Genomic DNA, 16,722 nt, shown 5'->3' with positions numbered 1-16,722 from the left:
ATATGCATGTCCCGACACGAAATTCCAACACAAAATTGAGCTTTATGTCCAGCCATCTCATTCTACTGGTACTAATCATCCAAGCTCATTTGAACAATAGCTTGGATTTGTGCTTTCTTATTATCTGGATGAGAGGGCTCTTCTGACTCCTTATAATGGTTAGAAGGTGGCTCTACCACTTGGTGGTCCACATTTGCCTTTTTCTGGACAATCCTCTCCTTTGCTACTCTAAAATTGGTGAAATACTTTATCAGCTGGTGGATGTCTTATGGATATTTGTGGCATATGGATACATCGAGATAATCATTAACCAGGTACTTCTTCAATCTAGTTACCTTTTTTTGCTTAAACTTTGTGTTGCAGCAGTTGCACCTCCAGTGATACCGATCTGAGAGCATTTGCCCATGATCATATCCAATATTATGCTCTGGATCTTTTTTCTTGATACATTTATTCTTGCAGAGTTATCAAGCATGCCGGTTTATTAATTATTCAAAATTCGTAAAATTTCATGATGATAAAAATATATTTTCTATTTCAAAAAATATTTTTGAATTATCTAATATTTAGTACTAATTTCTTATATTTTGTGCTATTTTTTTATAATATTTAAATTAAAAAATAATATTAAATATTATAAATTTAGAAAAATATATTTTATATTTTCAAAAATAATTCTGAATTATGTATCATATAGTACTAATTTTTATTTTTATTGATTATATATTTTTAATATTTTTAAAAAATTTAATTTTTAAAATTAAAAATTTTAAAAAATTAATTTGAGCACAGATCTATATAGAACCTTATAATAGATGTTATATATGTTCTTAGCCTATGGGCTATATCAAAGGCTACTTATTTCAATTTTATTCAAATTTGGGCATAGGCCACTAGGTGTATGATCTTGTCTACACTTGAATAAATAGACACCAAATTTAGATTGAGAGTAGCTTGTATATCTTTAAACAAGTTTGTAATTTTATAGTTATTTTTTGGAATTTTTTTTAAAATTTTTAATAATTTTTTTTAATTAAAAAATTATATATTTAATTAAATGTTTTAGTCTTCTTATGTAGATCATGCATAGATTTATGGCATATCATGAAATCATATATCAAAATTTTCGATTTTGGCATCACCTGTCCTTATTTTCCAATTTTTTCGGCATTTTTCGATGCTGAAAAGAAAAAAAAGAAAAGAAATGAGGTGGGGTAGAGCCAATTTACTTTGTTTTGGGTTGGATTCTCCTTGAGTCATTGAAATCATCTGTTCTTTTGGCAAAATTTGAGGGGGGGCTTTGAAAAGGAAAATGAATAGGAAGGCCTGGCCTTCTTAAGCCTTTCTAGCATGGAAAGAGGGGGGTTGGATTTAGGGATAGGTATGGGTTCTACAAAAAATATCCAAAACAAGTTCGGATCAGGTATAGGTAATGATATACTCCGACCCAAATCCGATCTGATATAACTTTAATATATATTCTTCTTTCAAAATTATAATGATTTTATATTATTTACATGTACTCGATTCAATCCGACCCGACCCGACCAACCCCTCTTATTTATATATTGGATCCGACCCGACCCGACCCGACCTGCATCTTTACTTGATCCGATCTGACCCAATCCGAGGTAGGTACGGTATCGATATGAGTATGAGATTTTTACTTATGGGATGGGTATAGGTATGGGCCGACCCATTGCCATCCCTAGATGGGGGCGGGGGTGGGGGCGGGGGCGGGGGCGGGCGCGGGCGCGGGGGGACGGTGTGAATCGAGTGGTTCTCACCAGTTTAGCTCCGAACCCCCAGTTCGGAGTGGTTTATGGCATTTTCTGAAAATACGGGCCGAATAGTGCTAGTTCCAGGCCGGTTTGGTTTGATATGGGATGAACCAGACATTTTGGCCTGGTTTAGCGGACCATGGTTTTGTCTCATTACTATTGTTTCTATGTTTATAAGTTTTTCAGATATCTTAGTAGTCTAGCAAGTTAAGGCTATCAAAAGGATAAGTGAGTAAGAGAGGTTGTTGAATTCTTTAAGACTTGAATTGTTGATTTCTCAGATTTTCTTACTATAAATTCATGATCTTAATGAACCCAAAAGAATCTTACATAAACCTGGTGTCAATATTGCAACGAGGTAGAATAATCCAGGAAACATAAATTTCCAATAAGTGGAAGTTGCAAGTAAAATACTTCAAGGGTGAAATGCCTGCATGGTAGTGCATGTGAAAACCTGCTACGTGACTCACATCTATACCCTTATTTGTTAGGGTCTTCTAGTAGATATGGAGCCTGCAAGAAATATTGTTAGATATGTTTGGAGAACTCAAAAATTTTGGTTTATAACTTTATAGTAGAAGTTTCTGAGTTCTGATTTATACCTGAGTCTTTTGCCCTTCTGTAAGATATATGTGCAAATTTAAGGTACATGCCTTCAGAAATAAATTAAATATCTCTTTCAGTTGCGTAAGCATGCTTTGTTCTACTATGCTACAATGAGAAGATCCCTACGAGAGAAATAAAGTGAAATAAACCAAACTTCATTAGGAAATCAGCTTTTAAATGGTCCACGTATGCCCAATTATATCAATACTTATGATGACTAAGCATCAAATGAGAGTCAACTTGCAGTTATTCATCGGTGCTGACTGACAATTTTTGGTTAGAAGACCAAATTCTACATCAAGTACACTGTACAGAAATAAAAAATATAGCAATAAAATGGGGGTATTTTAATACAATGGATGTAATATGGAATGATGAAGTGCTTTGGCTTTATATTCTTGTTTTTGCCTAAGATAATTGGAGTAAGATTTGGCTTTGTGAGTGATGTTTCTGTCAAACCCCTTTCCTCCCTCTTAGAGCCCACAAACTGCTTCCTGGAAGTCCTTGTGTCAAGCATTAGTTGAATGGTTGGATATCCCCCATCTCAATATCCTGCTATATTTTTGTTATACTTAGGTCCACTATAGATATGCATAAGTTCATGTTCAACAAAAATCTTTTACTTTGGTACGAATAGAACCAAAACCATGAGAAGAGGATGATAATTGTTGATGACTTGGATCTTTTAATGGATGGAGAAATAAGGAAAGATGCGATATTGGTAGAAAGAAGGAAATCAAAGAAGGGATGAATCTAGAAAAATGTGTTAATTCTATTTGGGAATAGTAATTTTATAAATATGTTCCCACGTTATCTAAATGCTTTCTGATAGGGGTGAAAGTGGTTGGATAATATCAATTCGAATCCGTTTTCATATCATAATCTATCCGGATATGGATAGCAATTTGAGCATTTGACTAATATCCGTATCCGTATCCATTAATGAAAAATGAATATGGATATGCATAGATAACTATCTGATCTGTATTTGAAAATTTGATTCTGTTTATAATCTTATTTAATTTTATATAGCACTCATGAACTTTTAAAGAAAATATATAACCACATTAACATACTATTAATTTGATTTATGATCCACTTAGTAATATCTTTGTTTCCATAGTCATAAGTTTAGTTATCCGACTTATATTAATATTTATATCCATACTTTCAGTATCTGACTTGTATCCATACCCATTTAAAATTAATATGGATATAAATTTTTGCATCTAACTAATATCGATATACATATCTGTATTTGTCAAATAAAACTAATATGGATATGGATATACTGTCATCCAATCGGTATCTTATCCGGTTTCAGCCCTTCTTTTTGATGTAAAGCATGTACTCAGTCGAGCAATCCTTGTTTGCTGATTTAATTAACAAATTCTAGTCCATAAAAGAAGTGAAAGTGGCATTAATGAACCTTAGTGTTACCAGTGCTATCTAGACTCTCAAAATTTAAAAATTGTTGTGTTGGACAACTGTATTCTTCAAAAGCACTTCTTGACACTTGAAATCATTAAAACATCATCATATCACCGCTCCATATCAATGACTAGTACTGCTCCATGGAGGTGTAATACCTGAAATTACATTTGAACAGGGGTTATACCTAATCTCTCATGCTATAGGACCATTAAGCCATCTGATTATTTGTTACATGTGGATAAATTTTGTGTGCAGAGACATGCTTATTTACAAGATACAGACCAGTCTCTATTTTTTTTTTTAGAAAAAAGTTGCTGCATCAAATTCTTTGCATACCCTGACTTCGTAAAGGACCTTAGCATTATCCAATTGAAGTGAATTAGTCAATAAACTAATTACAATCTTGTTGTTGGATTGTATTAACTGTTAATGTGTTATTCTTGTGTTGATGTTCAAGTTTACATCATGATAATGCCAGCTGAGGATTGTCTTTCAAGAAGAGTCCTTGTTAACTGATTCTTGAAGGATGTGCGACAAGCGCCGGAGTGTTGGATATATGTTCTGTTATACATACATACGTATGTGACTTATCATATTGAGTTAGAAGTTGACTTTTCTAGACTGATGACACATTTGACGTTGCTGAAAGGAGTTTGATAGAACAATGTTTAAAGGAGCTGACAATAGGGACATATCATTACTTTGTTGAAGCGAAGGTTGGAAACTCTGTCAGTTTCAATTGAGCTTGTTGTGTTTTGGTTTTGACAATTTTGGCAGTTGTGGTACTTTCAGTCCAGGTACTGGAGTTTCCACAGAAACATTAAAAAATAAGAAAAAAATAGAGGAAAAAAAATTAAAGGAAGCATATATTAAAAATTTAGAATATTTTTATTGTTTGGAATCATTGGATGTACAGTTTCAGGGTCTTGAATTGAGAGTCTGAGATCATAATTACTGTTTAAAATATATCAAGACCAATAGGAATGCTAAAAATCATTACTCATCAATTTGAAGTGTGATATATCATTCAATTGTTTGATAAAGCTACTTATCTAATGCATAACTGTATAAATGCTTGCCAGAGTAAAATACACAGGTATAAAACTGCATATAGATATGAATTTGATGTGACATTAACCGTCATATTAACCAAGTAGTAACAAATAAATTATATAATTAGTAAAGTTTAAAAGGGCCATAGTTAAGAAATAGCTAATCGCTGCCAGAGATGTATGCTCCTTGATTTTTTTTTTTTTTAAAAAAATATAAGCTTAATTTCTTAAAAGCTCTTATCAGGGTTCAATAGCAAGTTTTCCCCCATTGGAAGCTCTCACTCACTCATAAATATTGGAAATTAATTTTAATTCACCCATACAAGTTGTTAAGTAACATTCAACAAACCATAGTCATGCACATGCTTTAGACTATTTTGTTAAATCTTGCCAACTTCTTAGATGAAGTTTCAGATGTCAAATTGATTAAAGCAACCAAATTAGCATATTTTTCAAGAGATAAAAGGTTATTATAGTAATGTGTACTTTACTGCACCCAGGGGGCAGCCACACAAGTCCTTGTGACCAAGGGACGAGGAAGTGGATTTATGACCTATTTTTTAAGGGAAAAATAGGAAACGATAGAAGATACACATGAACGGGCATGTGGTGAAAATAGTTTGGAAACCAGAGATGGGTGAGGCCTATGGTAATGAATTTGGAAAGGATAACTTGGTGAACATGCCTCTGTTATCCTAATCTAGAACTTTGACAATATCAAATGCCTGATGTACAGGAATTTGTGTCATTAATACCTGAAAAAGAACATAAAAATGAAAACTGAGTAACATTATTGGGGTTGCTGAGAAAAGGTTTATGTGACTAGAAAGAGATTAAAACTAAAGGCAAGCCATGTAAAGGATGCAATATTGCTGTTTGCATTCACTATTTAGGAAAAAAAAGTTGAATACTATAGTTCCATTCACTACTTGTCTATTTGGTAGGGGATGACCTACTGAGTAGGCATTTGCTTTCTCAGAGCTAGAAACTTGGAACTCCAAGTAAGTAATGGCACTTCTATTTACAAATGCAGCTATTGATGTAGGTTATCGATAACTTGGGGATCTTGCCTTGGAGCCAAAAGGCCTAGATGAGGCTTACAGGTGAATTGCAATAACGTGAAGATGAGCAACATGCCTTGAAAATGTAAGCAACACAAAGTAAAGAAAATGGTATTTAAAATGAACTTTGAACAACATGCTGAAAATTGAAAATAAAGAAAATGGTATTTAAAATACCCACTAGACTGCCATCACACATTTATATACTTTAGTTTTCATGCATCTGTTAGATCCCAAATACATGTTGGCACTAATTAGAAAAATGCTATGCATAATAAGGTGCTTGTGATGCTTCGCCTCAATTTTTTTGCCTATTGCATTCAGTATGCTGCAAGTCTTAATCTATGTCTCAATGCAGCTTAACACAGATGTGGAAAATGATGCTTGACTGCCACATGAAGCAGTATAATGTCATCTTGGTAGCATGCAACAATGGCAACACCAAAGTCTCCATTAGGTCGGAGTCTCATCACCAGGCCACCATCCTCCTTGAGTTCGAGCTGAATTCTTTGTGTTCAAACTTCACAAAGTGGATCTCGATGCAAAAATCCTACCTCGAAGCCATAAACCGGTGGCTTCACAAATGCATATTCCCACTAAGACAGAAGCCCTCAAAGAAAAAGCCAATAGAGTTCGATCCAAAAAAGCATATTGCTCCACCAATATTTGTTACTTGCCAAGACTGGTTGGTCCTACTGGATAAGTTGCCCAGCAAGGAAGTAGCAGATGCTATAAAAGATCTTGTGACTGTGACGACCCATTTCCTGCCTCGCCAGGAGAAAAGCCATGAGAATTCAAAGTTATCATTCACATTCTCTCGAAAGGCAGGGCATAGTGCTGGGCTCGAAGGAGATGTTCGGAGAAGCGAATCCCCTGTGGATTGGAGTCTGAAGCATGACAGCTTTCAGTCAGGTTTGGTGGTCTTCTTAGATCGGTTGAAAACTTTTGCTGAGTCATCTGTAATGCAGTATGAAATTCTCCAGAAGTCCATCAATGAAGCTCATGTTATTTACAACAAGAATGGTTGGTCGAGGACATGATTGTCCTCTGTTTTTGAAAGTTCTTGAGGGCCTCAAGGGATGAAGGAAGAAAATGACAGCTGGTTAATAATGGTTGAATAAGTTGATTGGAGGTGTAAGCCAATGAAGGTATTGGAGAGGGGGCCCTGTAAACGTCTCCCTTTGTAAATTTACTTGGGGAATAAAAGGTTTTTAGGTTGGTGGTTTGTGTATAGTTTTAAAATAAGTGCACCAGCAGGGCCAATTTGTGTTTGGCTGCAAGTAGATTTCTGCCGACCGAGTGTAGTCTCGTTAGATGTACAAAGTGGAGGTGGGTTTTCTGTTTTATCTAGCGGTTGTAATTTTTTCCATATCATCCATTGGGTGCATTAGTGGGTTGTTGATGATAAGAAATGAAACGTGTGCTATATTGATAGATCTGTACATTGTATAGATGCTCAGAAACTCATACTATATTTTCAATAATATGTGCATGGCTTTTTGTCTTTAGTCAACGCTACTGTGCTGTTTGTTGGCCTTTGAAACTTTTAGGTGAACACAAATGAGTACAACGTGGTGCTCTCCAATTTCGTATGTGATAATAACCTCCTTCCAAAGTTTTAACCTCTTGGTGCTGCCCAATGGAATTGCTTGTAGGCCATACACAATAAATGAGAGAAAAATGACATTTTATCAATCAGCCTTATGATAGTTGTGTTTCTTCTGGTTTGTGGATGGTTTGAGATAACAAAATCTGTCTGGATATTTATTGGAGGACCAAAGCCTGACCAATTAATCTGGTTCACCTCGCGGATTGGTAAGGCCATGAGCATCGAACGACGCCCATGGCTGGTGCATCCCTTGACTTCAAGAGCAGACTATGGGCGATTTAATGGGCATGTGGGCTGACTAGCTTGAGTGTGCAGATCGTCTGCGGGATCCAACTGATTGATTCCTTCCAAAGCTGCTGGCTTATATTTAACAGATGCAAGTTATGGTTTGCCAAAATGTAAGTTCTTCAGCATGAAACAAATTTCATGGAATAAACAGCATCTTGTAACATTTGACTTAATGTTGGCCAAATTTTAAGGAGATGGTGGAAAAGCCTCAATAACTGGGACGGCTACGGCTTTTTCAATTCTTTTGTACTAATATGAGTGTTTTTATTGTTTTTTGGAAGAAATGGGGGGCTGGGGAGGGAGCTGCATGAGGATTTAATTAAAAAAAAAAAGTTCTAAGCCCAGAGAAAAAGAAGGTAAACCATTTAGTTATATTTATTTTTTTTAACAAAAAAAAGGTTCAAGTGAAACATTTTATTTGAAATGTGATTAAGAATATTGTTGAAATAAGCATTTCTATAACAGGGCTTGTTTGACATTCAGAAACAGATACCAATCAGATAAACGCCCAGGCTACGGAGGAGGTTGATTTGGTCGGTAAAGGTTAAGAATGCACCTTGATATCTTTTTCCCCTGGCGATCAAGCACAAACAAAGAATGGTGTTGTGGCTCGGGATAAGAATGCAAGGTTGTTCAGTTTGGCTCCTTATTCAATCAGAAAAAAAAAAAAAAAAAAATCCTTAAGATGGATTCACTGGATGAAGCACTAACATTATTTTATTTTATTTTACTTGTTTTATTTGTGCGAAGATGGACAACGTCCATTGCTTATCCTCTATTTGGTATGAAGAATAGATTAATGGAAGAATGGATAAAAGAGAGGATGGATAGATTTTTATTTATCCTCTTATATGTTTGGTAGAATATGGAAGGATAGATGTGAATGATTCTCTCATCTATTTAGAGGTATTTGGTTGGGGAGAGTGGGGGTCTGGAATCGGATTCAGAATGAGTGACTCTTATTCCAACTGTTTGGTTAGAAGAAGTCCCATTTCAATTTTAGGGTGGAATGAGAATTGCTTAATTTATATAGAACTCAATCCCTACTCTTCTCTATGGATTCAAATTTCTATTCCAATTCCGATTTCGATTCCGATTCCAGTCACAAATCAAATGCTTCGGAAGATTTGGCCATTCCGATTTCGATTCCAAGCCATTCCGATTCCCATTTTGATTGCGGTTACGAACCAAACATCTCCTTAGTATAAAGAAATGAAAAAAAGGATGGATAAAGTTTATATATATTTTCATTAAACCACTCTTTGATAAAAATATTATTATTATTAATTTGTAACACTTATTTTTATTAAAGAAGTGGAGAAATATATAAATTATAGTTTTTATAATTTATAATTATATAAATATTTTATTTAATTTAGTTTAATAAATAATTTTATAAATTAATTAAATATGAATAAATTTATTTATATATTAATGATAAAAATAACTAATTAATTTATAATTTATTTTAAATAGTTAATTAATTTTATATAAATAGTTAACTAAAAAATAATTATAAATAAAAATAAAAGATAATTTTAATTATTTACTTATTATTATGAAAATTATGTACTGAAATTAAAATAATAGTAATAAAATTTAATAGTATAGGTAAAATAAAAAATATGTATAAATAAAATAGTGAAGAAGTGCTAAGATTTTATCAAAAAGTTAAGAAGGGATAATTTTATTAATGTAGAAACCCACTCCTCATATGCTCCATCATTCATTTTTTGTATTCCCCTAATCTGGTGGGATGCAAAATCATAGGTTCGGAGGGATAGATAATCTCTTCTTTTCATCCATCATCTCTAAAATTTTTTAAATTAAACGATGAATAGAAGATATCCATCTTTTCAACCTTATCTATTCTTTCTCTTACGGTTCTGATCAAGTGTAGGATTAAAGTTTAGGAGCTAAATGCATGGGGCAATGACCGAGTAAATGTTTAGATGACATTACAATATCCAATCTGCTGGCCAGTATGGCCAGTTGAAAAACAAATCACCCCAAGAGTCACTAGGGTTTAGCCCAAATCTGGCTCGCTCTAGGACTCTCAGAGTACGTCGAAGCGAGGAGGAAAGAAGACTCCCAAGCGGTGTCTTGTCCACCCAGCACACGCAAGGCACGCGCAGCAAAAGGGGGTCCAAGCATGATTAAATTGGGCCCACATTGGTTTCAGTTAGGCTGGGTCTTTATAGTCCAATCAAAAAATATGAGAAGCCATCTTATTGTTTATAGTTAGAGCCCAAAATTGACATGCGAATTAATCAAAACAGACAAACTAACTTAAGAGACTTAAAATTAATTCTAGTTATAGCACGAAAAGGTCATCCATTGCTAACAGATGAAAGCAATAATCAAAGTGATTGGTATTTAGACCAAAAATAGCATGAGAGAGATCTATTTGTATGTTTATGCATCTGCATCCTGTAGACACCCACCTTTGGCATCCTTAGCACTTCGGAGGTGTCTATTTATGTGACGCCCTAAACCTGAAATTTTCTCTCTTAGGACCAAAATACTATCCAAAAAAATGCATACTTCATCCGCCTTTGCATCGGGCAACTTCGTTCTTGTGATGCCACGTACTTGTCACCGAAGCCTTCTAATTGGCTACTGTCACATATTCTAGTTCATAATTCCTGCACTTTTAGTACAGATGGCGAAAACCTTATTGTTTGAATGTTCTAACGGCAAGATTGCGTTGTCAGCTTCAAGTTAACCTTAGCACCTTCCCAATGACCTGTGTTAGTGCGGAACCACCCAACAGCCCAATAGCGTTTAGAGGTTATTGCTTTGCCATCCTGATGGAAGGGATTTGTTGTCTCACACTAGAGATAAAATTAGATTAGATATCAATATATCTTAATGCATAGTTGCTTTGTTTGGCAAATACGGATATGGATATTGGTGCTGCAAGTCTCCAGATCGAAGCTGAAGTGGCTAGGGTTGGATGCCATCCGAAAATCAAACTGCTGGAGGGAATCTGCAAAGAAAGTCTATACTTGTTGGGGGGTTTTTCAGTGGGAGACCTCCGATGCTTAAGCGGAGCTTGAGAACAATAGAGAAAAGAAGGAGAATGATGAGAAAGAGATAGATTTTCTCTCTGAAAGTTGTTCTTATCTGAGGGTCCCCTTCATACCTCTTCATAAGAAGGTGGAGTAGAAGATTGCTCGTCAGAATCTGTAGATCGCTAGGTTGCTCTGATCGGCAGGTTATCTCTATAACACTTGGCCCCCATTTTTGAGTTCGAAGTGACTTTACGGCTTTGGATAAAGGAAGTAGTTGATCTTCAAACTGGCCATTGGTTGTTGATCTGGTTCTCCCTTGAGAGCATTCATTTTGCTATAACCAGTGGAGGGAATTTCAAAGTGTCATCAATGCATTGCTTCACAATCCATGCCATTATTATGAGGGAAAGGAGCTCGAGGGGTCACGGAATAATGGCTTGGGAGTGAAGAGATTGAGAGATCATTCCCGAGTTCGTTGGGATCTACCATGTGTCAGGTGCTGATAAACCTTTAACCATGCTTTGTAGATTACCTCATGCTGTTTGACTTGAGAAGGGTGTGATGAAGAGTCTCAAGGTTTGTCACTTCTAATGTTGGCCAAGTGGCAAGATCTAGTAGTTCGATGGTTGAATCTCTGCCATTGGTAGTTTGTATAAATGGACCACTCATTCGGCCAGATTTTCTGCCACTCAATTGCTGGTTGCCTTCTTGTTGTCATAGTTGTCAGGGGAAGGCACTTTCTTCCTCTCGCTGACACCGTCTCCATTAATGTTGGTGATCACTTTATCTCCCAGTTGATCCTTCATCCTCGATCTTACAGTGATGAGGCTGTTGTACTCATCCATCAAATTGGCAGTAAAGAGGAGAATGATTTCTTCAGGCAGAGAATCTTTGATGAAGAAATTGAGGGGTACCTAGTTGAGGGTTCCTGCTCTTGTTCTGGCATGTTCCATAGGAACGTCAAGTATAAACCTGGTGGAGATCGAGGATGAGCTGATAACGATTGGGCTACTACAATCTATCGCATCGATAGCTTTAGAGTTGGCTCAGGCTCCCTCTCCTCCAGCAGGCCGAACCCTACCTCCTCTCTGGGTGTCAAGTAGGTTGGCAAGGTCCGAGATGGGTCCCTCCCTGCCCAGGGGTGAAGAGAGGTTCGCCACCATCATGAAGACAGTGTGGAGGGATGCCTCCACTCTCTAGACCACTAGCTCATATGGGAGCTGGTGGAGATGATTCTACTGCCAGTTGATTGGTTGGAGAGGGGGGCTCGCCCCCTGGAGGAGGTCATAGAGGCCTTCTATGTTGGCCTTCTTGGGGTGAGTTCCTACTTTTCATGCTTGCTTCTAGCTTTTAGTTGTGGCTCTTAACTCTTATCTTTCCATGTAGCTAGTACATGATATTGCTATTCTCAATTGGAAACTTTGGGTGTCCGAAGCCTAGAAAAGGGCCACAGAGGAGATGAGGCTAACCACCGAGGCAGCTAGGAAGGCGATCGAGGACATGTTGAAGCTCGTCGAGGCTATAGTTGAGGAGGAGAGGGCGAAAGTCATTACTGAGGCCAGATCCAAAAATATTAAGGAGTATAAGGCTTCGACAGATTTTGAGAATGAGGTTGCTGAAGGTTCTTTGTTTGCTTATATATATGGCTTCCATGCTTGTAATGCATGTATGCAGTGGATGGTCTTCAAATTAGACTTGAGATGTTATTGTTAGATATATGCTCTAGAAGCCAATCGAGCTGACACATTAATTTTTTTTAGGACATAATTTTGTACTTGACCTAATTATTTAGAACAATTAGTTTTCATTCATATAATATATATGTCCATGAATTATCCAAAAAATTAATAAAATAATGATACATATTTTCAAGAGTTGAGAATTTAAGGTATGTATCATTGATGGTTAATTTTTAAATTACTTTCGATCGATGGATCATCACGAGGATAGTGAATGATCTAGATAAATTGATATATGGATCACTGTCCTTAGGGGTAGATAAGTCTCAAGTTTATGGTATGGAGATACTGAAATAAGAGTACAGATATTTGTTAGAGAATAAAGATACCGAATATGACCAACATGAAAAGTTACTTGGATATTTGCTCACTTGTTAGTGACTTTCTCAATGCTATAGTAGTGTGAGTGGTTCTTTGATTTGTGGTGCCTTAGCTATTTACAATGAGATTGCTATAATTTGAATACACCATAACTTGATCTCCTAGCTATATAGAATCATGAGGTGTATGTTGATTGCAGTAGATTCATTTAGTAATAGGATATATACTTAGATGGGATCTATCAATCTTAGTAGAAAAGAAAAAGTCCTATGTGATTTATGAGATTTAGTTTAGAAGACCTTGATCAGGATAGAGCGAAAGATGAAAAAGTGTTTCTATACTTTTTACATAAAAATTTAAGTCGAATAAATCTAACATATGACAGATGACAAGGTTTGATGAATTTTGCATAATCTCCATCTTGTCGGGACTCGCGATAGAAGAATAAAATCATACAGTAACTACATGTAGAGGTTCATTACTTTTATTTTGTTAGGTTATCACTATATACTGCTTGGAGTCACTAGTAGATCGTGAGACCAATGAGAATTATTTTGATGATCAATAATTCTCGATTGGGTAAGTTAAAATTGTTCCAATCTATTGAAAAAAGTTTCAATAATATTTTGATGGAGATCAAAATATATCTTACTACCAGACAGAATAGAACTTATGGGATCATATACAAAAGAGGTTCTGATTGGTCAGATTGTCGAATAGTGATTTTGAATTATAATAGGATCTAATTTTCAATTTGATTGATGATTGGACTAATATATAAATATTACATGAAGGACTTACTAAGAGTTAGTAAGTCATAGGAGGACTTATCTATAAATATTGCTAGATTATTTGATTTGATCAAATAATAGGGTTGAGTCTTAGTCAAATTAAATTCAAGTTTAATTTGATTAGATTTGGTTGGAGTTTGAATCAGATTGGATTTCATTGATTTAAAGGGTTTAGACTAACTCCATAATTATTTGACTTATTTGGAAATCTAAATCAATTTAGATTCAGACCCAAGCCAAATATGAATTTAACCCATAGGACTCTTCCTTGAGATGTCTCACGCCCCATAAGATGGAATCACCGATTGGTTTTGGCGTGAGAAAAGAGAGCGCACAAGGGAGGTCAGCTACAAGGAGTCCTAGAAAGTATGGACTCTATCTTGAAACCCTAAGGCATGTGGTTTAAAAAGGAGATTAGTTGGGCCACCTCCTAATTTTCATGCACAAAAGAAGGGTGGTTGGCGTGAAACCAAAGGGTGGGCACCTCTTCCTTTCTTTCTTACAACCAAAAGTTGGTTGTTGAGAGATACCTTCTCTCTCTTTTGTCCAAGAGTTGGACATGGCTCTCTTTCTCCCTTCTCCTTCGTAGATGTCTAAGAGTTGGACATGCTCCTTCATCTCCCTCTCTTCTAGATTCAGTCCAAGAGTTGGATGGAATGAAAAGAAGAGAGATTTGATCTCTCATCTTTTTCCTTTCTCAAGATCTTCTTGCATTTCTTTTGAGAAGAAAAAAAGAGTAAAAAAATTAGATTAGATCTGATTTCTTTGAGATTTTTAGATCAGATTAGATCTAATTTATTTCTCCTATTAAAGATCTATTTGATTCCCTTGAGAAGAGAATCAAAAGAGAGGATTGATTCGACAAAAAGAAGCGATCTCTGTAAAGGAGCTAGCACTTCGGTGAGATTGAGATCTCCTGATCAAATCAGTCTCATGTGGATACTTGTAGAGGTTAAATACTTGTACAGCTTCAATGGATCTTGGAGACATCCATGGATAATCAGATCGTAGGTTTAGCAGATCATGAAGATATCCACGGATCATCGGATTACAGTGAAGTTCTACCGCGTAAAGATAAAAATCAGATTTTTATTTATGCATAGATTTTAATCTTTTATATATGATGATACCTGACTTTATATAAAGATATGATCTCTTTGTATACTTGATTAGATTAGATCTAGTTAGAGATTTATTTTTAACATCATTTTGACATAAGGTTGCTCTGACATAACATTGAAATATTATGTTGCATGGTTGTTCTAGAACGATGTTGAAATAATTTTTGAAATTTTCTTCTTCTATGTGTTTAAAAATTTTGAAATCTTTGCATGCATACTGGATCACTTTGTGATGGCATTTTTCAACAATGGTATCAGAGCCATCTCATAATTATAAGATTAAGATCTAAATTTTAGATCTAAAAATTATTTTCAAATATGAAATTATAATGATTATGGAGAAGAGATGGAGTTTAAGATCTAAAAATCTATTTTCAGATATAAAAATCTGAATAATTGAAATTCATATGATGGATTTCATGATCTGAAAATTTATTTTCAGATCTGAAATTTAGATTATTTTATGTTCATACATTATTTTCAAGATCTAAAAATTATTTTCAAATCTAAAAATCTGATTTCTTATATTCATGCATCCAATATTTTGTATCTAATTTTCATATGATGTGAACCTTGTTAGATCTGAATTTTATTTTTGTTATATGTTCATGCATGAGATGATGTTCATAGATAGAGATTCATCTTGATGTGATCTGTGATGATATAGATATTTTCAAGTTAAAATAATTTGATTGAATGTAAGATAAGATTTTATAAATTAATCTAAGATCATCCTAATATAAGGTTGCCTTGACATAACGAGGGTCGTTATGTGGTATGATTGTCCTAGTATGAAAAGAGATTGATGCAAAAAATATCATAAGAAATTAGCATGAACATAAGGACTATCTGATAGTCATGTGTGTATTTTCATGGACACATATAGTGATCTCTATGAATCACTACAAATCTTTGGTATAGGACTGTATCATGAATGCACTTTAGATGGTTGCAATTTCTCAATCTATAATGAGGAACCAAAAGCCAAGCCAAATTTGAAATAGGTGGACCTATTGGTGTTTAAGGAAAGTGCTGCCTAGCAAGACAACCCAAGAGAGGAGGGGAGGTGAATTGGATTTTCAAAAATTTTAATAGGATATATACTGTTTTTGCAAAATAGTGAAGTGATAATGAGTATTGAAAGTTATGTGATTGAGCAAACTAAAATGCAAAGAGATGATAAGTAGAAAAGCAAGCATGCAGCAAACGAATACCATAATTTTTATAGTGGTTCGGTGCCCCCAGCACCTACGTCCACTCTCCAAGATCCACTTAAAATTTTACTATAATCTATCCAAGATTACAGCTGGATAATTTTTTTGGGCTCATTATCTAAAATTCAGATGATTTTACATCGGATCACCAACCACAACCTACATAAAGTCATCCCTTGACTTATAATCTAATTTTTAAGCTTGGATGAGTCTATCCTCTAGTTTTAAAATCTAATTGAATCTAGTTACAATGAAAGTTGAAAGAAAAAGAACAATAGAATACTAAAGCTCCTTTAATGAGCAGATTGGAAGTCGATGAAGCTTGATTGTTGAGTGCTTGAATGCTTGCAGTTAAGGCTCTTGAATACTTCTTCAATGATCTCATAAAAGTCAAGAAGAAGTAGGTTGAAAGTTGGTGAATTTTTTTGAACATAATGAATACTGAAAAGTTACTCTTTTTCACTTTTAACAGTTTGAACAGTCACTTCTTTTTGTTTCTTTAACTTTCCTTTTATATTTGAATGATTCGTACTAAGTTTGATATTATTTGAGCCCAAAACTAGCCATTTTTGCTTGTTGGAGATGAAATATAGCCGTTGAAAAAGTTCTGTGAAAAATCTGGATTGCTGTAGACTAGCCGTTATGGCTGTCAGGGCTTCATGAGTCAACTCGGACTGACCTCAAGTCGACT

At 35.1% G+C, this 16,722-nt stretch overlaps 1 protein-coding gene across 2 annotated transcripts in view; it reads left to right on the top strand.

Annotated features, from left to right (window-relative positions):
• LOC105034267 (protein ROLLING AND ERECT LEAF 2) overlaps window positions 1–7,442 on the top strand; it is a 16,668-nt gene extending 9,226 nt beyond the window's left edge. For both annotated transcript variants that reach the window (XM_019846938.3, XM_010909347.4), the window contains exon 6: window positions 6,293–7,442. In XM_019846938.3, the coding sequence (XP_019702497.1) occupies window positions 6,293–6,974 (682 nt within the window). In that variant the 3' untranslated portion in view covers window positions 6,975–7,442. The remainder of the gene's footprint in view (window positions 1–6,292) is intronic.
• The last annotated feature ends 9,280 nt before the right edge of the window (window positions 7,443–16,722 follow it).

This window comes from Elaeis guineensis, chromosome 14 (assembly GCF_000442705.2).
Source record: "Elaeis guineensis isolate ETL-2024a chromosome 14, EG11, whole genome shotgun sequence".
In the NCBI taxonomy this organism is placed as follows: Eukaryota; Viridiplantae; Streptophyta; class Magnoliopsida; order Arecales; family Arecaceae; genus Elaeis; species Elaeis guineensis.
Note: the sequence above shows the minus strand (reverse complement) of the source record. Positions and strands in the feature narration are given on the sequence as shown.